This window comes from Oryctolagus cuniculus, chromosome 18, assembly GCF_964237555.1.
Source record: "Oryctolagus cuniculus chromosome 18, mOryCun1.1, whole genome shotgun sequence".
Taxonomy (NCBI): domain Eukaryota; kingdom Metazoa; phylum Chordata; class Mammalia; order Lagomorpha; family Leporidae; genus Oryctolagus; species Oryctolagus cuniculus.
The window spans coordinates 40,958,843-40,978,956 of record NC_091449.1 but is presented as its reverse complement, the minus strand read 5'-3'; the positions used below and the strand labels follow the sequence as shown (position 1 = coordinate 40,978,956).

The following is a 20,114-nucleotide window of genomic DNA, read 5'->3' as shown; positions in this document are numbered from 1 at the left end:
CGGAGATCCCCGAGTCACGACTCTTCGAAACGCCCGGGACACACGCACCCGATGTGGTTGTGGGGTGCGGGGGTTCCCTGTCCTTGCAGGATCCACCTGTCCCAGCCCCTCGGGCCGTCCCACCGCGGGCTCCCTGGAACCTCCCCAGCCCCGTGGTCCGAGCCGCTGGCCTTCCGTGGAGCGCGAGCTCCCCGCGTGCAGACAAGCCGGCCACGCCCGAGAGTCGGCGGGCGCGACCCTCGCCGTCCTCGGCCCCGGGCACCCCTACCTGCCCCTAAACTTCACCCTTCCCCCACCCCCTGGGTTCGGAGGGCATTTTTCTGCCAAGAACCCGGACTGGGCCTGCAGCGCGGTTACTCGAGGGTGCCAGGGCAGGAGGAGAGACCGCCTGGGGCTGAGGTGACCGTGGGGTCTCGCAGACGCAGGTTCGCGCCGCCACCACCGCCTCTTCCCTGCCCGGCGGGAAAGCGGACACGGGTCTTGCCTTGAGACGACTGGCCTCGAGGGGGCAGCAGCGGGCAAGAGCCGTTCCAGAAGGCGCGCCCCCCGCTGCGGGGGTCCTCCGTTGGGCAGTCGCAGAATCCCGGGAGGACCCCACGCTGTGTGCCCCCCAAGACCCCAGTCCCCTGCTGCACGCTGTGACTTCCAGGCCTGGCCTGGGCCGCGGTTTGGCGGGGAGGGGGTTCTGAGCCTCCCGCCCCCGGGTCCTTCCGAGAGCAAGGGCCATGGGGTCCTCTGAGCCCACGGAGGGGCTGGGAGGGGCAGGGGCATGGGGAAGGCGCAGAATCCGAAGCAGCCAGGCAGCAGCGGCCACACTTCGCTGGGTCCCCGTCCGGGGCAGTGGGGCTGGCACGCGGGCCTGGAGGGGTGGGGTGGGAGCCTGCCTGGAGCTTTGAGTGGTGGGCGTTGAAGTGGAGGAGGGAGGCTCAGCCGTGCTGGAGTCTGAGTTGAGAGAAGGAGCCAGGGCACCCGAGGGGCTGGGCCCCAGAGATATGCGGGGGGAGTGCTGGGGGGTGGAATGGGAGGGGCACCTGTGGAACACACACCACACACACGCACACACTCCCGGCCTCGGGGCTGCCCAAGGCCTGTGGTGGAGTGGACGGCAGAGGGGTCCTGGGTGTTGGTGGAGTTGGAAGAAGCAGGTTCCCAGATCTGCATCGGGCAAGAGGAGGGGGCTGCTCTGGGGGCCGGGAGACTCTGGGGGCAGAGAAGATGGGCGAGGACCCAGGGCCCCTCCCGGGGCTCCCACGTGCCAGGGAGTGCAGACGGGAAGGGGCAGCTGGCCCTGCCCACCCGGGACCTCTGCTCTGGACGTGGCCTGCGGCGGTCGGCTTGCCCGTCTGAGCCTGCGAGGGCAGGGGCACTTGGCTCTGAGGGCCCTGCTCCCAGGAACAGAATGCGCAGACCCAGGCCGAGGGGACACACTTTAATCCGCACCCTCTTGTCCCCGTGACAGCAGCTCCGGACAGGGACTGGCGGGGTCTCTGTGTCTGGTGGACCCAGCGGCCCGGGTGGTGCTGGGAGAGCCTCAGGACTTCCGGTCGGCGAGGTCCCGCGGCACGGTGAGTCTTGGCAGGCGTCTGATGGCCTTTCTCACTCGCCCATCCTTGGGGTCCGAGCAGACGAGCCTGCCCTGGGTGGTTACAAGCCTGCCGGGGGGTGGGGGCGGGGAGGAAACCGCCAGGGGCTGTCAGGGTGCCAAGAACCTTCTAGAATCCCAAGGCCATCCCACCTGTGCCGACCAGGACCCGGGGGACCACGAGGGGCAGGACCTTGCTGGATGTCATCCAGGCCATCGGGGGGCAGGTGTGGCACACCAGGCTCTGCCCTTGCTGCTGTCCACCCCCCAGGGCCCTGCCTCAGCCTGGCCCAGCCAGGCAGCTGGCGCTGTGGGACTGTGTGCCACTCCTTGGGCCACCTAGAGCCTGGCGAGTAGGGGTGGCAGAGGGGACATGGCCTTGGGACTCTGTGGCCCAGCTCGGACCAGAGCCAGGCCTGTGACTACAGGGACTACTGTCCCCTCTCTTCCCCTCCCACACCGATCCCCAGTGGGTACCCTGGGAGCTCCAGGGCCTGCCCGGCCCCCTAGAAGCAGAGGTGGGGCAGGGGACTTACACGATGGCCTCCTTGGGACACTCTGCCGAGGTCCTGTACCACGACACCAGCTTCCGCAGGGGGATCGCGCCCTTGAAGAACTCCTGGCAGCACTCCCGGCCCACGTTGGTGGCTCGAGCTACGGAGAGAGAGGAGCCGCTGGCAGCGTCTGCATGCATGCATGTGTGCGTGCGTGCACGTGCGGGAGGCCGCTGTGTGTGGTGGGTCCGTCGCGGAGGGTGGGTGAGTGCATTTCTGTGTGGGGAGCCCGGGGGGCTGCATGAATCCTTGAGTGAGTGCACGCATGCGTGCGCCTGTGTTAACACGTGCCCTCTGTGTGTGCCCTGGGAGTCCGTGTGCTGTGCGTCTCTCAGGCTGGGCCCAGGTCTGTGCGCGAGTCCTGGCTGCAGCTGTGCATCCCTGAGCGTACCCTGTCTCCGCTGATTCTAAAAGCCCCCGTTTGCCCCGCCCAGGGAGCTCAGCCTGCTCTCCTTGCTCTGAGTCTCTCCTTGTGCCTGAAGCCCTTCAAGTAGACGGAGTCCAGCAACAACGTGGAGTCGGTCCTGCTCCTAAGCACTTCGGTGCCACGTGCTGGCCTGTCCACGCCATTGCCACGTGCATGCTTTCTCTGTCCCTTCCCTCCACACCGCGCCCTGCCAGCAGCCCTCCCCGTCCCTGGTGTATAAGTGACACACAGACCGCTGCTGTCTCCGCACCCTCAGCTCCTGCACGCCCGGCCTGGCTCTCACCTGCGTGGCTGTGCTGCAGGGCCGCCCCCAGGAGGACAACAACCAGGAACAGCAGCCTCAGGGGGTGCATGGTGCCAGGCATCCTTCCACGGGGAGACGGGGAGACAGGACGCGAGCCAAGGGTGTGTCTGGCTTGGGGAGGTGACTATTTAACCTCTTGGGCCATCTGCTCCGCCTCCTGTCACCTCCCCCAACATCCTTCCCCAGAGCAGGGCAGTTCGAAGAATCTGAGATGATTCAGTGTAAGTCCAGTTTTGGAATGTTTGCGGCTTTCCAGAGAACGGGACTCGAGGGGGACAGAGGTGGGGTCCGTGTGTCCGGGGCCACGACACTTCTCATTTCCAAGGGGACATTTCTTGGTTCCTCTATGGGCAGAATCACAAAGTCTCATCCTCAGCCAGCTTCAGGCCTGCTCCCTGCTCCCTGAACGCTGGAGGACTTCCCTCCTGCCCGGTGCCACACGGTGCCCAGCCCCATCCCTGGGACCCCGCCCCACACGGGCCTCCGGCTGCTGGGGGCCCACCTAGGCACCGGCAGACCTCGGTGCACAGGTGCGCAAGGCCCTTTCCTTCGGATTCTGAGAAAGCCCGGGGCCCAGAGCGACCCTGGCTGCAGGACCCTAAGCACAGACGGCTGCAGCCCGGCGGGGCCTTGAGCACCAGTCAGTCCAGGCGTCACTCCCACAGCCCGGGAAGACCGAAGAACAGAAGGGAGGGATTGGGCAACACGGGTGCCTCTCACCTCTGGCCGAGCAGCGCCCAGCATCTGCACTGGGCTTCCCGCCCAGTCCCTGACCCCGGCATCACGGAGATGAGTCAGGTCACGTGGCCAGAGCACGGGCATTCCTGTGTGCCTCATCTCGCAGGTGTGCGGCTGGAAAGTGCTTGGACTTGGAGTCTGACGTGGGGGAGTCAAGGCCTGGCTCCACCCTGCCCCTGAGCACCCAGAGATGCTGCAGGTGACGTCCATTCCACATCCTCCCACCTGCTCCCCGTCGTGGCGCCAGGTGCGTCCTGCCTGCCCACAGTGGGCCGCGCTAATCCGTGAACCCTCATTACATTTTCATGGAGCAGTGATGATACCAACCAGCAAGCTCTTTGCTGAACCTGACCCTCCCAGGAGCGGTCATCAGGCTCACGGCGTGAGCTCCTGGCTCCTCAGAGCAAGCACAGATCATGGGAAGAGAGACCAGGCAGCCCCCCCCATGCCAACCCCCACCCCGCAGGGCCAGCTCTGGATTGCCAGGGAGACTTTCCCCTGCTCATGGCAGAACCTCCCTGCCACTGTCTAGCTGTGTGACCCTGGGCAGCTCACAGAGCCTCTCTGGGCCTCAATTTCATCACCCATGGTGAGGGTGGCTCTGTCAAGACCCTAACCTTGCCCCCAGGCTTCTGCTCACTGGTCCGGGAGAGGGCGCTCTTCTTGCAGGTGCTCATCCTTGGAACCAGCTTCCTGCATCCCCCACCCACCCCGCTAGCCTCTTTTTTCTTTTCTTTTCTTTTTTTTTTTTTTTTTAAGATTTTATTTATTTATTTGAGAGATAGTTACAGAGAGCAGGAGACAGAAAGGTCTTCCAACCACTGATTCATTCCCCAAATGGCCACAACAGCTGGAGTTGAGCTGATCAGAAGCCAGGAGCTTCTTCCAGGTCTCCCACGCAGGTGCAGGGGTACAAGCACTTGGGCCGTCTTCTGCTTTCCCAGGCCATAGCAGAGAGCTGGATCAGAAGAGAAGTAGCTGGGACACAAACCGATGCCCACATGGGATGCCGGCGCAGCAGGCGGAGGCTTCGCCTACCATGCCGCAGCGCCGGCCCGGCCAGCCTTCTGTCAAGGCCTGTGGAGGCGGAGGAAGTGTGTGTGGGAGCCCCAGCAGTGGCCGTGCAGGGCAGAGGGCGTGGCCCCAGCCGCCCTGTTCTCTGTGCCCTCTGCCCACTGCCTCCCATCCACTTCCTGTGGCTCCTCCACCTGCCGCCGAGGGCGCGGATGCTTCTGGGCCCCAGAGGGCACACGGGCACGACGACGACCCGGGTGGGCCCCCTGCCCGGGAAACTCCCTGAGTGGGTTTTGCAGCCTCTTATGCCCAGCTACAGCCTTTAAGCGCTTCCCCAGAAGGACCCAAATTCCCCTGTCCATTCTAGGAAACCACTCAAGCCAACAGCCGCAGAAGTTTCTGGACCAGCTGTGGGCTGCTGCAGGCCACTGGCCAGGAGGGCCATCCCAGGGGCAGAGGGAGGGCAGAGGCCAGCCCAGCCCTGCCCTGGGGGGCTGGGGCATCAAGGGGTGAGTACCCAAAGTGGGGGCATGCAGGGGTGATCCTGAGCCTTGGTGCCAGGAGTAGGGAGAGGTTGCTTCTCACCTGGAGATCTTGGAAGGCTGTCTGGAGGAGGCAGCCGGAGGGCCGTAGATGAGTGCATAGCCACTGCCTGAGCAAAGGTTTGGAAGGGAAACAGGCAGAGCAGACCACAGGCAGGAAAGCAGCCCAGCCGGGTCAGCGAAGTTCCGCAGGACTGGGCCCTGCTGCTCTGTCCTGCGCCGAGTGGGCTTGTGACGACGCTGGACGAGTGGACACCGCGCGGGCGGAGGGGGACGTGCGTGCTTCTCGGCCTCGCTGGGCGGCCGCAGGGACCAGGGACATTTGTCAGGGTGTTTCCTCATGGATTAACCAGACGGCTCCTCCTCACCTCTCCCAGGCTCTGCTGCTGACTCCAGGGGGCCTTCCGGAAGGAATGGCCTGAATACCCAGGGGAAGGGGGCCCGGAGAGACCTCCCCAGTGCTGTGAGGACACCAGGACCTCAGGGTCCGTCAGCACAATCAGGAGTGCTCCCTGGAGGAGGCGGCAGGCAGTGGTGGGGAGGGCAAGGGCAGAGGCAGGGAAGCAGCCGGAAGTGTCTGTTAGAAGTGTGGAAAGGGGGAAGGGGATCTGAGAGGTTGTGACAGTGACTCCCTGCCTCAACCCCTCCCCCCACCAAGGCCAGCCAAGCCCCACCTGTGCACCTGCCACCCTCTGCCCCACCCTAGGGGGCTGCAGCCACAGGGAGTCCCTGGGGGTGAGACCAGCTAGAGGGGATCCACACCCCGACTTGGCTGGGGCCAGAAGGGGCTGGAGTTGCAGAATTATGGGGTCCCTCGCGCTGAAAGAGGGGGTGAGGTTCCTGTCTCTCCTCTGGCTGGACCCAGGCGTCTTAGAGAGCTGGTGGGATGGGGCAAAACCAGGGGCGCTGCCAGTCATGGGGCAACGGCCCGGGTGGCAGTGGGGGGCAGGGATTCACTTCATCATCTTCAGTTGCACTTGACAATGGTTGCCAGCCAGGAGGGGCAGGCTGGGCGGCAGCGGCAGCCCGTGTCCAGCAGGCGCCGCCCAAAAGGTCACGCTATGGACTCGAAGTCTCATCCCCTCAGCTCCACGCTCTGATGGCTCCCGAAGCTGGATTCATCCTGCCCTGCCGATCCGGTGAGAGCCAGGGGGCAGGGCCAGCCTGGCTGAGAGGTGGGAGCCCCTGGTGTTATTTCTACTTTGGCACCCCGCCCCTACACGCCCCTACCCTGGTCCTGTGGGCCTGAGGGCCTGAGGGGCTCACGAATGAGCCCCTCATCCCTGGTAGGTTGATGGTCTGCTGGGGGTCAGGACAGCAACTCTCGGGCCACCCACGGCCAGTGAGCCAGAGCACCTGTTGGGTCTGCTGCCCGTGGGCCTTTGTGGCCACGGACCACACCCACGGCTCAGCCTCCAGCTGTGTACCTCCAGGGCTTCTCCCTCCCAGTGATGTTCCCAAAACACAGACCTGAGCAAGTCTCTCCGACGCCCTCAGGATGAGACCCGAAGCCCCGCCCCCTTCTCCAGCCTCCACCTCTCCCTCCCTCGCCCTGGCCGCTGCGTCACTTTGTTCCAGACACATGGGCCCTCTTTCAGTTCCTCACACATGCTGGGCTCTTGCTGATGCCCCAGGCCTTGTACAGCTAGGCCCTCATCCAGGACACTCTCGCCCACTCCCGCTTCTTTCTGCTTCAGACGCAGCGTGGACCCTCGCTTCCTTCCTTCAAGACCACCCCACCCCACCCCGTGTCCTCAGAGGTCACTGACTTCCCCATCCTGACCGGCTTCACATTGCACTTGATTCCGGGCTTATTTGTTGGGTCTCACACAGAAGACAAGGATCTCTTTTGTGTTGCAACGTATCCCTCTAGGACTTAGCACCACGTAGGTGCTAATGAAATGTTTATTGAATGGATGAAGAGGTAGATGGTTGAATGGATGGGTGAATGAATGAGTGAGTGGATGGATAGACTGACAGAAGAAAGGGCAAGGGGCCAGCACTGTGGCATAGTGGGCTAAGCCTCTGCCTGCGGCACCAGTGTCCCATATGGGCGCCAGTTCAAGTCCCGGCTGCTCCTCTTCTGATCCAGTTCTCTGTTTATGGCCTGGGAAAGCAACAGAAGATGGCCCAAGTCCTTGGGGCCCTGCACCTGCATGGGAGACCCAGAAGAAGCTCCTGGCTGCTGATTGGCCCAGCTCTAGCCATTGAGGCCTCTTGGGAAGTGAACCAGCAGATGGAAGACCTCCCTCTCTGTCTCTCCTTCTCTCTCTCTGTAACTGCCTCTCAAATAAATAAATAAAATCTTAAAAAAAAAAATGGGGGCCGGTGCTGTGGCTCACTTGGTTAATCCTCCGCCTGTGGTGCTGGCATCCCAAATGGGTGCCTGTTCTAGTCCCAGTTGCTCCTCTTCCAGTCCAGCTCTCTGCTGGCCTGGGAAAGCATTAGAGGATGGCCCAAATGCTTGGGCCCCTGCACCTGCATGGGAGACCAGGAAGAAGCACCTGGCTCCTGGCTTTGGATCGGCACAGCTTTGGCCATAGCGGCCATTTGGGGAGTGAACCAACAGAAAGAAGACCTTTGTCTCTGTCTCCTTTCTCCCACTGTCTATAACTCTACCTGTCAAAAAAAAAAATGGGTGAATAGGTGACAGGTGATGGATAGATGATGGATGGCAGATATGTGGATGGATGGATGGAGGAATGGGTGAATAGGATGCTGGATGCTGGAAGTGTGGCTGGATGGGTGATGGATGGAAACAGGCATGGAGACATGGGAAGATGTGTGGTCTGCAGCACGGGCCCAGCTCCCCTTGTCCTGGGGGCCCCTTCACCCTGGAACAGATTATTTTCAGTCTAGTGCTCCCACCAGTTTGTGATCCCTTCTGTTGTGGATCAAACGTAGGAAGCCCATCCAGGGCACCCTGATTCTTTTTTTTTTTTTTTTAAGATTTATATTTTATTTATTTGAGTTACAGAGAAAAGGGGAGAGAGAGAGAGAGAGAGAGAGAGAGGTCTTTCATTGGCTGGTTCACTCCTGAAATGGCTGGAACTGGGCCAATCCAAAACCAGGAGTTTCTTCCGTGTCTCCCACATGGGTGCAGGGGCCCAAGCACTTGGGCCATCCTCTGCGGCTTTCCCAGGTGCATTAGCGGGGAGCTGGATCGAAAGTGGAGCAGCCAGGACTCAAATCAGAGTCCACATGTGATGCTACAGCACGGCAGGCCAGGGCTTTAACTCGCTGTGCCACAGCGCCAGCCTCAGGGCACCCGGATCTTACAGCTTCCTTGTGGGCTGTGGCCTTTGTCTGCCAAGCCTGAATGGCCTCAACTGTGACATTTTAAAATTTTATTCAAGTATTTACTTATTTTAATTTCTTAGAGAGAGAATCTCACATCCATTGATTCTCTCTTCAAATGATTGCAACAGCCCAGGCTGGGCCAGGCCACAGCCAGGAAGCAGGAGCTCCGTCCAGGTTTCCTACATGGCTGGCAGGGACCCAAGTACTTTGTGCCATCGCCTGCTGCAGGGTGCGCATCCGCAGGAAGCTGGAATGGGAAGCAGAGCCAGGACTTGAACCCAGGCACTCTGAAACAGGGTGCTGGTGCCCAGGCAGCGGCTTAACCCCTGCACCACACGCCCGCCCCTCGGCTGTGGCTTTCCAGCCCTCCTCCCAGAGGAGCCTCTCCCAGTGCCCCCGTCACAGCCCCGCCTCCCGGCTGCCCGCTGCGTCCCACCGAGACCCGCTTGTCCTCTGCGGACTTGTGATCATGGCCCTCCACTTCCATCATGCCCTTGCGCTGACCCCACACCCGCCGCACGCAACAGCCTTTTTATTCTCCTTTCATTCGTGACGAAACTTCCTGAAGTGTGGTCTACACTTCCCACTTGGCCGCGACACTCCCAAGAAGCTGCTCCCTGGGCCTCAGAGTGGCCAGCGAGGGGCGGTGGTTCCCAGCACATGCCCGCCAAGCCTCAGCTCCAGCCCCAGCCCCGGGTCCTGGGCCCTGTCTACCTGTTCCTGGAGCCTGAACCTCAGTTTCCTCATCTGCAAAGCGTGCCTCCGCGTCTCCCCCTTGCACCGGGGCGGGGCATGCGGGGCAGGGTCCTTGCTGGGGATTCTCTTCCCGGCAGCCCTGAGCCCTCCCCTCGGGGCAGCCCCTTTACTTTGTCCTCTTACGCCTGGGACCTGGGGCTTGAGGACGTAAGAGCTGTCACTGTTTCCTCCAGCCCCCAAGTCACAGCGGCCTGCTGGGCGCCATCACTTCCTCCCCACCCCCACCCACTCAGGCCCCACCAGCTCAGGCCCCACCAGGCTCATTGGCTTCTGGGTCCCTCTCTTCCTGATGGATTTCTCCGTGCGGTGCCCACATCTGAGGGGCCTTTCACAAGGGCTGCTCCAATGGTGGGACCATCTGTGGCTCCCTACTGCCTTCCAGTCAAAACTATTTTAAGATCTATTTTATTTGTTTGATAGGCAGAGTTAGAGAGAGAGAGAGAGACAGAGAGATCTTCATCCACTGGCTCACTCCCCAAATTGCTGCAACAACCAGGGCTAAGCTTCTGGGTCTCCCATGGGGTGCAGGGGGCCAAGCCCTTGGGCCGTCTTCCCCCACTTTCCCAGGTGCATTTGCAGGGAGCTGGATCGGGAGTGGAGCACCTGAAACTCCAACCTGCGCCCATATGGGATGCCGGCACCACAGCGCCAGCCCTCGTCAGCTGGTTTTGAATTAGACTCGACCATCAACAGGTGGGGAGCCCTCAAGCTCAAAGTCCCTTCTCTGTGAGCCCCGGTTTCTACATCCATAAAATGAGAGGGCGGGCCCCGCGTCCGCGGCTTCAGTGCCCAGGTCTGGTGAGCCGTGCGCTCTCGACTTTAAATAGCATCCCTGCCCAGGGCCCCGCACCCTGTTCCTCTCGCGGTTCCTGACCCGGGTATCCAGCTGCCTGCTTGGTAGGCCATGTAGGAACTCCAGCCCCCTGAATCTGACGGCGGATTCCTGATTCCCAGCCAGCCCCACACCGGCTGCACCCATCTCTGCCAGGCCCCCGCCTCCTCCCCATCACTCAGGCCAGAAACCCAGGCTCTGGCCTTACCTCTTCCTGTCACCTGCCCCCACCTGCTGGGTGAGCTCACGGTGCTGCCTTTCAGAAGCATCCAGGATCATCAGCCCCGCCAGGGTCCCCGCAGCTGCCTGCTGGGCGGTCTCCCTGTCACCTCTTTGCCACCTCCAGTCTGTCCTCGCACCACAGACAGGGCCGCAGCTCTCCAAAGATCCCGCTTCTGATGCGGCTCCAGCCCCATGGCCTCCTGCTCATCCTGCAGGGCGAGCTGCAGGCACTGCTCCTGCGGCCCGGACGGTTCCCTCCCAGACACCTGCGCGACCCACTGCTTCCGCTCCCTTGGACTTTCACTTCAGTGTCACTTACGCTGTCGAAAAATTTCATCCCCTGGGGCAGCAGCACCTGCAGCACCAGCATCCCCTGTGGACGCCGGTTCGCGTCCCAGCTGCTCCACTTCCCATCCAGCTCCCTGCTAATGCACCTGGGAAAGCAGCGGAAGATGGCCCAAGTACTTGGGCCCCTGCACCCATGTCGGGGACCCGGATGGAGTTCTAGGCTCCTGGCTTCAGCCTGGCCCAGCCCTGGCGGTTGTAGCTGTTTGGGGAGTGAACGAGCAGCTGGAAGACCTCCTCTCTTTCTTTTTCCTTCACTTCCTCTTTCACTCTGCTCTTCAAAATGAATAAACAAAAGCTTTTTTAAAATTTAAAAAGTCACATCCCATCCCAAGCCCTTCCTCTGCTATGATTTTTTTTCTTTTTCTCTTTTGCTTTCCCACTTGTCTTGCACTGACTTCCGGCGTGTGTCCATGCCTGTCTCCTCTGAACCTGCCGTCCCATAGCTCCTGGGATGTCAGTGCTGCAGAGACCTGTGTTTCTTCCCAGTGCTCTCTGCCCAGCCCCTTGGCCCTCAGCACAAGCGTGTTGCCTTGACGATGGGCAGATGGAGGAATGGCAGGTGCTGTTGCTGACGCAGGCTGCCTCCCCCACCGGCTCTTGCTAGTGTTGAGATGCTGGTCTCAGCACCTCTCTGATGCCAGGGCCCTAGGAACCTGGGACACCCCTGCAGGATCAGAAATCAATTCCTTTAATTCATTGTGTGAGCCCGACTCCCTTTCCAGGGAGCGTTTGGTCTCCCGATGGCCCTCCAGGTACAGTGACAGAAGTCCTGAAGTCTTCCATGGTCTGCTGCTCCTAGCCTGGAGGCCTGCCTGGAGGCATCCTTCCTGCCTGTGGACCCTGTGTTCCCAGGGAAACTTTCCATCGTGGTTCAGCACCAGGGCCAGCGCCAACAGTCTCGCACCCTGGGGGCTCAGGCTCTTCCAAGGGGCCCCTTGGACATGCCTTGGGGCTCTCCCTGCACCTGTGGCTGGCATCCCCCTGCTAGGAAGCCAGCAGGGAGAGGGGCTGTGCCTCAGAATTTGGTGCTTGATGTAGCATAGTCCCAAACCTGGGAAGCGGGAGTCGTTAGGGATGCCCTTTGTAAAGAGAGGCCAGCGCCCCAACAGCCCGCGGGTCCCCGGCCAGCCCGGCTCTGGCTGTCTGTCCTCCCCACGTGGTTCCTCGCCTGCACTCCTTCCAGCTCTCCCACTGCTTCTGCTTTTTAAAATGAAACTAAAATTACTCCTCCTCCCAAAATAACGTGGCATTTTATTTTATTTTATTTTTACTGAATCTGTGGATTCACTTTGAGGGGGATGGACATCTGTCCTGCCCATTTCCTCTCCTATTCCCATGTCTCTCAAAGCCCATCTGACCCCTCAGCCGCCAGCCACCTCCTTCTCCCACCCTCCCCACAGACTCATGCTGGGAGGAGCCTGGCAACTGGGGTGCCTTCACTGTGTTCAGGGGCTCAGTGAGGATGCGCTCCCTGAGGGAGAGGAAGTTGGGGGAGGACAGAGAAAGGGCAGAAGCCCCAGGCCACATCCTTGGGGAGCCACTTCAGCCTGATGCCTTGGGTGTGGACACTTGGGATGGGAGTTAGAAGCAATACAGGGGTGGGCATTTGGCACAGCAGCTAAGCATCCACGTGGGACACTGCATCCACATCAGAGTGGCCAGGTTTGCAGACTGCTTCCACTTCTGATCCCGCTTCCTGCTAATGTGCACCGTGGGGGGCAGCAGGTGATGGCTCAAGTGCTGGGGTGCCTGCCACCCACATGGGAGACCTGGATGAGTTCCCAGCTCCTGGCTTCAGCCTGGCCCAACCCTGGCTTTTGTGGGCATTTGGGAATGAACCAGCAGGTGGAAGATCTCTCTCCCTCTCCCCCCCCCCCCAACTTTGCCTGTCAAATAAAGACAACTTTAAAAGACAGTAGCAAAATCAGCCAAATGGAGTAGAGTTCGGAGGGCATGCCTGCATTATTAACCAGCCCTGAACGGCCCCACAGATGAACACATGTGTTACCTGTGTCACTGATGCTCACAGGCCTCTCTCTCTCTCTCTCTCTCTCTTTTTTTTTTTTTTTTTTGACAGGCAGAGTGGACAGTGAGAGAGAGAGAGACAGAGAGAAAGGTCTTCCTTTGCCGTTGGTTCACCCTCCAATGGCCACCGCAGCTGGCGTACCGCGCTGATCCAATGGCAGGAGCCAGGTACTTATCCTGGTCTCCCATGGGGTGCAGGGCCCAAGCACTTGGGTCATCCTCCACTGCACTCCCTGGCCACAGCAGAGAGCTGGCCTGGAAGAGGGGCAACTGGGACAGAATCCGGCGCCCCAACTGGGACTAGAGCCCAGTGTGCCAGAGCTGCAAGGCGGAGGATTAGCCTAGTGAGCTGCGGCTCCGGCCCTCTCTCTCTTTTTTAAAGATTTATTTTTCTTTATCTGAAAGGCAGAGTTACGGGGGTGGGGGGAACCTTCTCCACAGCTTTCCCAGGCGCATTATTAGCAAGGAGCTGGATTGGAACTAGAGAAGCCAAGTTTTGCACTGGTGTCCATAAGTGGTGCTGGCTTAACCTGCTATGCCACAGCACCGGCTCCCCACGGGCCTCTCCTGACCACAGTGGAGGTGAGGTTGGGTGCCCCTCTGTCCCTCGTGCGTCGTCGTAGTTTACTGACTAATGAGGGCTGTCCTTATCAGCACACAGCCTGTGCTGCACCTGTTCCTGCTCCAATCAGCGCCGCCCTGGTGCAGCTGTCCTACCACATCGCGAGGGGTGTTTATGTCCACACGATCTTCTCTCCTTTTAGAAAGAAGCTAGGGACTCCAAACATTATTAATTCATTTATTTTCTTTTTCTTTCTTTGACAGGCAGAGTGGACAGTGAGAGAGAGAGACAGAGAGAAAGGTCTTCCTTTTTCGTTGGTTCACCCCCCAGTGGACACCGCGGCCAGCGCACCGCAATCCGAAGCCAGGAGCTCATTTATTTTCATTTTTTATTTGAAAGGCAGAGAGGTAGAGATCTTCCATCTGCTGGTTCACTCCTCAGTAGTCTACAATAGCCAGGGCTGGACCAGGCTGAGCCAGGAGCCTGAAACTCCGTTAGAGTCTCTGACATGAGCAGCAGAGACCTGAACACTTGAGCCGTCATCTGCTGCCTCCCAGGGCTCAGCAGTAGGGAGCGGATGGGGGCTGGAACAGTTGGGATTTGGATCAGGGGCTCCGATACGGGATGTGGGGCTTCCCAAGAGGTGATTTCTCGGCTGTGCCAAATGTCTTTTTTTTTTTCTTTTTTTTTTTTTTTTTTTTTTTTTTTTTTTTTTTTTTTTTGACAGGCAGAGTGGACAGTGAGAGAGAGAGAGACAGAGAGAAAGGTCTTCCTTTTTGCCGTTGGTTCACCCTCCAATGGCCGCCGCGGCCGGCGCGCTGCGGCCGGCGCACCGCGCTGATCCGATGGCAGGAACCAGGAGCCAGGTGCTTTTCCTGGTCTCCCATGGGGTGCAGGGCCCAAGCACCTGGGCCATCCTCCACTGCACTCCCTGGCCACAGCAGAGGGCTGGCCTGGAAGAGGGGCAACCGGGACAGAATCTGGAGCCCCGACCGGGACTAGAACCCGGTGTGCCGGCGCCGCTAGGCGGAGGATTAGCCTAGTGAGCCGCGGCGCCGGCCTCTTTTTTTTTTTTTAACAGAGTGGATAGTGAGAGAGAGAGAGACAGAGAGAGGGGTCTTCCTTTGCCGTTGGTTCACTCTCCAATAGCCGCCACGGCCGGCGCTCTGCGGCCGGCGCACCGCGCTGATCCGATGGCAGGAGCCAGGAGCCAGGTGCTTTTCCTGGTCTCCCAATGGGGTGCAGGGCCCAAGCACCTGGGCCATCCTCCACTGCATTCCCTGGCCACAGCAGAGAGCTGGCCTGGAAGAGGGGCAACCAGGACAGAATCCGGCGCCCCGACCGGTACTAGAACCCGGTGTGCCGGCGCCGCTAGGCGGAGGATTAGCCTAGTGAGCCGCGGCGCCGGCCCAGTCCACCCGTTTCTTCTCATCACTGGGTGCTATGCTGTACAAAAAATGTGCCACGATTTACAAAACAAACAAAAGAAGCAAAGTCTCCTTCATCAGACTGCCTACAGCTGAATGACGCTGGGTCGATTCCTTAACCTCTCCATGTTTGTGTTCCCACCTGGAAAACGGGGTTCCTATGAGGCTGTGGCAGGGATTGTCCGAGAAACCCATTCAAAGGCTTTCACGTGACAGTTGGGGTCAGGCCAGTGTCGTGTTCATCAGCGACCCTGGCCATAGGTGGGAGACTCCTCCCCCATCCCTTGGGTGGGTGCCGGCCCCTGACACCCTGGAATGGGGACCCCGGGCCACACAGATGGGACTTTGCCTCCATCAGTATGGTGGCAGTCATGGTAGGTACAAGCACCTGGAAACAGGTCCCATAGGTACAGGGGAAGAAGTGGGGGTGTTGGGAGGAGGGGCAGGCCCAGGAGGGGGGCTTTGGCACTCAGAGGCCCTGCACTTGGTTGCCAGTTGCTGGGTTCCCCTCCAGCTCCTCCTCAGGGAAGACTGGGGGATGAGTGGAGGTTCTGGCCGGGCCTGGGGGACCGTGTCTTGGCCAGGACGTGACAGGGTCTGGAGAGGGGGAGGGAATGGGACTGACTTGGACACACCTTCCCAGGGGGCCACGTCCAGGCTCTGACAGCCCTATGAGACGATGAGCTATTTCCCCCAGGAAATGCCGTGACAGGCTTTCTGCCACACGCACAGGTGGGCTCTCCGGCCATCAGAGAGGGGCACAACCCAGACCCTGGTCAGGGAGTGCCAAGGACACCAAGGGCGGTGGGCTCTGGCCCTTCTCTGCACCAAGGAGGGCACTGGGACCAAAGGGGAACAGGACCCACGCGTGCCTGCTGTCACAGAGCTCCAGGAATGCAGGGAAGCAAACAGGAAGGGCCAGGTCCTGTGAGGGACCCTCGTTAAACTAAGATGTCACTAAGACATCAGGGAAGGCTTCCTGGAGGAAGTGGCATCTAAGTTAAGGCCAAAGTTCAGCCAGGGGAACAGTGGAAGGGAACGTGATCCCATTACCAGGGAGAGAATTGGCCTGGGGGTCTCAACGTTGTGTGGCCACAGGAGTCGGGGATGGCAGCAGAAGGACGGCCCAGCAGCAGGGGGGCCGGAGCCAGCTGAGGCAGGCAAAGCCTCCAGGGAGACCCAGACACAGCACGCGCTTGTGCCAGGCCCAGGGCAGGCTCCCGATGCCCATGTCCCCCAGCCCTGGCCCCTGGCTGGGCTTCTGGGCTTAGGAGGCAGGTGAGAGCCTGGCTGAGCCCGGTCACCTGGCAGACAGACATGGCAACTGTCTCCTTCCTTGTCCGAAGAAGTGGGTCCCGGCCACTGGAGCTCCCCAGCACCAGTGCATTGCAAAAAAAAACCCTCACATTTCCCTGCTCTTCTCAGAGTAAATTCCTAACAGACTCACAAGGGTGGGCATTGTGGCACAGCGGGGTAAGCTGCTGTTTGGAATCCCTACATCCCATGTCAGTACGCTGGTTTGAGTCCCTGCTTCTCCACTTCTTTTTTTTTTTTTTTAAGATTTATTTTATTCATTTGAAAGAGTTACAGAGAGAGGTAGAGACAGACAGAGAGGTCTTCCATCTGCTGGTTCACTCCCCAGATGGCCGCAACAACCGGAGTTGCGTCGATCTGAAGCCAGGAGCCAGGAGCTTCTTCCAGGTCTCCCACATGGGTGCAGGGGCCCAAGGACTTGGGCCATCTTCTACTGCTATCACAGGCCATAGCAGAGAGCGGAATCAGAAGAGGAGCAGCCGGGACTCGAACCAGCACCCATATGGGATGCCAGCACTTCAGGCCAGGGTGTTAACCCGCCTCGCCATAGTGCCGGCCCTACTTCTCCACTTCTGATCTGGCTCCCTGCTAATGCACCTGGGAAACATTGGAGGATGGCCCAAGTGCTTGGGCCCCTGCACCCACGTGGGAGACCTGGATGGAGTTCCTGGCTTCTATCTGGCCCAGCCCCAGCCGTTGCAGCCATCTGGAGAGTGAACCAGCAGATGGAAGATCTCTCTCCTTCTGTCTCTCCCTCTCATTCTCTGTTGCTCTGCTTTTAAAAAATTAAACAAAGGGGGCTGGCACTGTGGCACAGTGAGTTAACCTGCCATCTGCGGTGCCGGCATCCCATATGGGCACTGGTTCAAGTCCCAGCTGCTCCACTTCCAATCCAGCTCCCTGCTAATGTGCCTGGGAAAGCAGCAGCAGATGGCCCAAGTGTTTAGGCCCCTGCACACACATGGCAGACCCAAAAGAATCTCCTGGCTTCAGCCATTTAGGGAGGGAACCAGGTGATGGAAGACCCCTGTCTCTCTGTCTCTCCTTCTCTCTCTCTCTGTAATTACGCCTTTCAAATAAATAAAATAAGTCTTTAAAAAAAAAAAAAAGTAAGCCAGGGCCATCGCTGTGGCGCAGCAGGTGAACTTTCTGGCCTGAAGTGCTGGCATCCCATATGGACGCCAGTTTGAGTCCCAGCTGCTCCTTTTCCAATCCAGCTCTCTGCTATGGCTTGGGAGAGCAGTAGAAGATGGCCCAGGTCCTTGGGCCCCTGCATCCATGTGGGAGACCCAGAAGAAGCTCCTGGTTCCTGGCTTTGGATCGGAGCAGCTCCGGCCATTGCAGCCATCTAAAGAGTGAACCAGCACATGGAAGACCTTTCTCTTTGTCTCTACCTCTCTCTGTAACTCTGTCTTTCAAATAAATAAAATAAATCTTTAAAAAAAAGTAAGCGAAGATCAACACATGCTCCGAAGCTTCCTGTATGGCCGTGCGACCCCACCAAGATGCCATGCGCCACGGGGCCCGCACCAGACATCAGACAAACGGGGCCACTGATCTTGGACTTCCAGCCTCCAAAACTGTGAGCTAAAGAAACTGCTTTTCTTGCTAAGTACCCAGCCCAGGTGCTATTTCTCGTCAAGGCAGAACATGCACAAATAGAACCTCCATCCTGCAAGGAGGAGTGAGCCTGCGGGTGGGGGCACAGCTATCCCGGTACTGCGTGCTTTCCAGCCTCGCTGAGCGTCCTGTGAGTTACTGGCGAGGCAGCCGGCATAGCAACGGCGACTCTGGGATTTGTTCCTTCCGGTTCCTGGGTCCTCGGGCTCGGCCAGGTTATGCTGCAGTAACAATGACCTCAGATTCTCCACGGCACAGCCACGAAGCTCTGCTGCTTCTGCACAGACCAGCTGGCTCCCTTCCCTGGCTGGAGGGTCCGGTCATCCTCCCCCTGGGACCCAGTTGTTTTCCGGATGCTAGGCCAAGGGAACACAAAGCTCTGATGGGTCCCCCGCTGGCGCTGAAGTGGGGGAAACTTGCGGGGCCCACGCGGCTTCCACGCCCAGCACGCTGGTGGCAGCTGCACCCACCAGCAGCTTCGAGACGGTCAGGAGCCGCTAGAAGGGTCAAGAAACCAACTGCCCAAGGGCTAGAAAACTAATAAACTGCCCTCTCTGCCCCAGTGATCTGCCTGGGCTGGTTTTAATTAGCTACGATTCATGATTCTGAATCATGAATCTTTTCCTGATTCAAATCTTTTCACTTTGCTAAGTTCAAAGGCAATTGAGAGGAGAAAAGTTATATCAACATCTATTAGCTTCGGGGAGAGGGGGAAATATGCAAATTATTCTAATCTGTTTCATGACACCATAACACATCTTCACCTGCTTTACTGAAAACCAATGATCACGTTTCTTTGCAGAAGTCCTATAATTCTATAGTTTTTCTTGGACACCCAGTAAGAAAATCATATGCCAAGCCCCCTGCGAACAGGTATGGCTCCACCATAGGTTGAGTGATCACTGTGGGCTCCTCATTTTATGTCTGTCTATATTTATTTACTTATTTATTTAATTGAATGGTAGAATTTGACAGAGAGAGATGGAGAGAGATGGGAGTGAGTGCTGGCTCACTCCCCAAATGCCTGAAAGAGCCAAAGCAAGGCCAGGCCAGGTCTCCCACTTGGGTGACAAGGACTCAAGTACTGGGGCTGGCAGTGTGGCGCAGCGAGTAAAGCCACTGCCTGAAGCGCTGGCATCCCATATGGGTGCCAGTTTGAGACCTGGCTGCTCCACTTCTGATCCAGCTCTCTGCTGTGGCCTGGGAAAGCAGTAGAAGATGGCCCAAGTCCTTGAGCCCCTGCACCCACATGGGAGACCTGGAAGAAGCTCCTGGCTCCTGGCTTTGGAGTGGCCTAGCTCTGGCTATTGTGGCCATTTGAGGAGTGAACCAGCAGATGGAAGACCTCTCTCTGCCTCTCCTCTCTCTGTGTAACTCTGACTTTCAAGTAAAATAAATAAATCTTTGAAAAAAAAAAAAAAAAGAACTCAAGTACACTCACGTCACCTTCCACCTTCCCAGATGCCTTAGCAGGAAGCTGGATCAGAAGCAAAGTAGCTTGAACTTGAACCAGGCACACCCACGTGGGATACGGGTGTCCCAAGCAGAAGCTTAAGAGCCACTGCACCACAATGCCCTACCCAGGGTTCCTCATCTCCCTAAATGCTTAGCAAGGATCACCTCATGACAACACCCGAACCCAGAGGGGTTAAGTCGCCTGCCCCAAGTCACACAGCCAGGGAGCCCCCTCTCCCCTGTGTGCACGGCTAGAAAACAAGATGTTCACTGCCAGTTCTGCTGTGCCCCGGGGAAACCAGTATCCCCTGGAGGCACGATCTCCTTCCAAACACGCCCATGCTGGCATGCCGCTGGCTTCCTAGGCAGCACCCTCCCTGGTTGGGCAAGATGGAGACGATCCTGCACCAGCGCCAGCCACCACACTTGGCTGTGTTTAGCTCAGGAAAACTGGCCTGGCATTGGGTCTTTTCTGAAATTCCTGCGGCTGAGTCATAATTTATCTAGAAAAGCACATGACTGAGCAGAAGAGAATGGGGACACGGTGGTCTCCCGGGCTGCCATCCGCACTCAGGAGGAGCGGCTGGGCACACGCACAGGGGAGCACACACGCACACACACACACACACACACACACGGGCCTCCCCGGCGCTTATTATTCAGCCTGAAGCTGGAAATTCCCAGCCATTCATTTCTGCGTTTTTCTGTCTGGCCTCACCTTAGTGGGGAATGTACACAGGATACCAGGGCTGCCGGAGGAGGATGGCAAAGGGCAGCCATGACAAGGCTGAAGTTGCTACTGATGTCCTTGTGGGATGCGAGCCTGAGACCTGGGGTGGTGGGCTCCAACACCACATTTCCTGATGCGGAGAAGGGGCTGGAGTCGGGGTCAGGGAGGAGGAAAGTGCAGACTCCCAGGTCCTGCTTTGGGGCTCAGGGGCCTGTGCTTTTAAAAATCAGGGACTGGGGGGCTAGCGCGTGGCATAGTTGGCTAAGCCTCTGCCTGTGGCACCAGAATCCCATATGGGCACCGCTTCAAGTCAGGATGCTCCTCTTCTGATCCAGCTCTCTGCAGTTGAAGATGGGCCAAGT

General features: G+C 58.9%; 1 protein-coding gene and 1 long non-coding RNA gene across 3 annotated transcripts; one reads left to right on the top strand and one right to left on the bottom strand.

Annotated features, from left to right (window-relative positions):
- Positions 1-1,414: 1,414 nt before the first annotated feature.
- On the bottom strand, positions 1,415-2,987 carry CCL17 (C-C motif chemokine ligand 17). Of its 2 annotated transcripts, none has more exons than XM_070061959.1 (3): positions 2,847-2,987; positions 2,119-2,236; positions 1,415-1,652 (listed from the first exon to the last, which is right to left on the bottom strand). In XM_070061959.1, the coding sequence occupies exons 1-3, from the start codon at positions 2,926-2,928 to the stop codon at positions 1,532-1,534; spliced, it is 321 nt and encodes a 106-aa protein (XP_069918060.1). In that variant the 5' UTR covers positions 2,929-2,987; the 3' UTR covers positions 1,415-1,531. The 2 variants fall into 2 exon arrangements, with proteins under 2 accessions (XP_069918060.1, XP_008255558.1); XM_008257336.4 differs by having other exon boundaries at positions 2,158-2,236.
- Positions 1,460-2,442, top strand: LOC138846396 (uncharacterized). Its single transcript, XR_011383873.1, has 2 exons — positions 1,460-1,565; positions 2,169-2,442. It is a non-coding gene; the product is annotated as an uncharacterized lncRNA (long non-coding RNA).
- Positions 2,988-20,114: the final 17,127 nt, after the last annotated feature.

Excerpts from the sequence above, each read along its gene's own strand:
- CCL17 (XM_070061959.1), bottom strand. The coding sequence starts at position 2,928 with ATGCCTGGCACCATGCACCCCCTGAGGCTGCTGTTCCTGGTTGTTGTC. Across the intron at positions 2,237-2,846 it reads CCTGCAGCACAGCCACGCAG|CTCGAGCCACCAACGTGGGC; the intron begins GTGAGAGCCAGG and ends CTCTCTCCGTAG. Across the intron at positions 1,653-2,118 it reads TGTCCCAAGGAGGCCATCGT|GCTTGTAACCACCCAGGGCA; the intron begins GTAAGTCCCCTG and ends ACCCCCCGGCAG.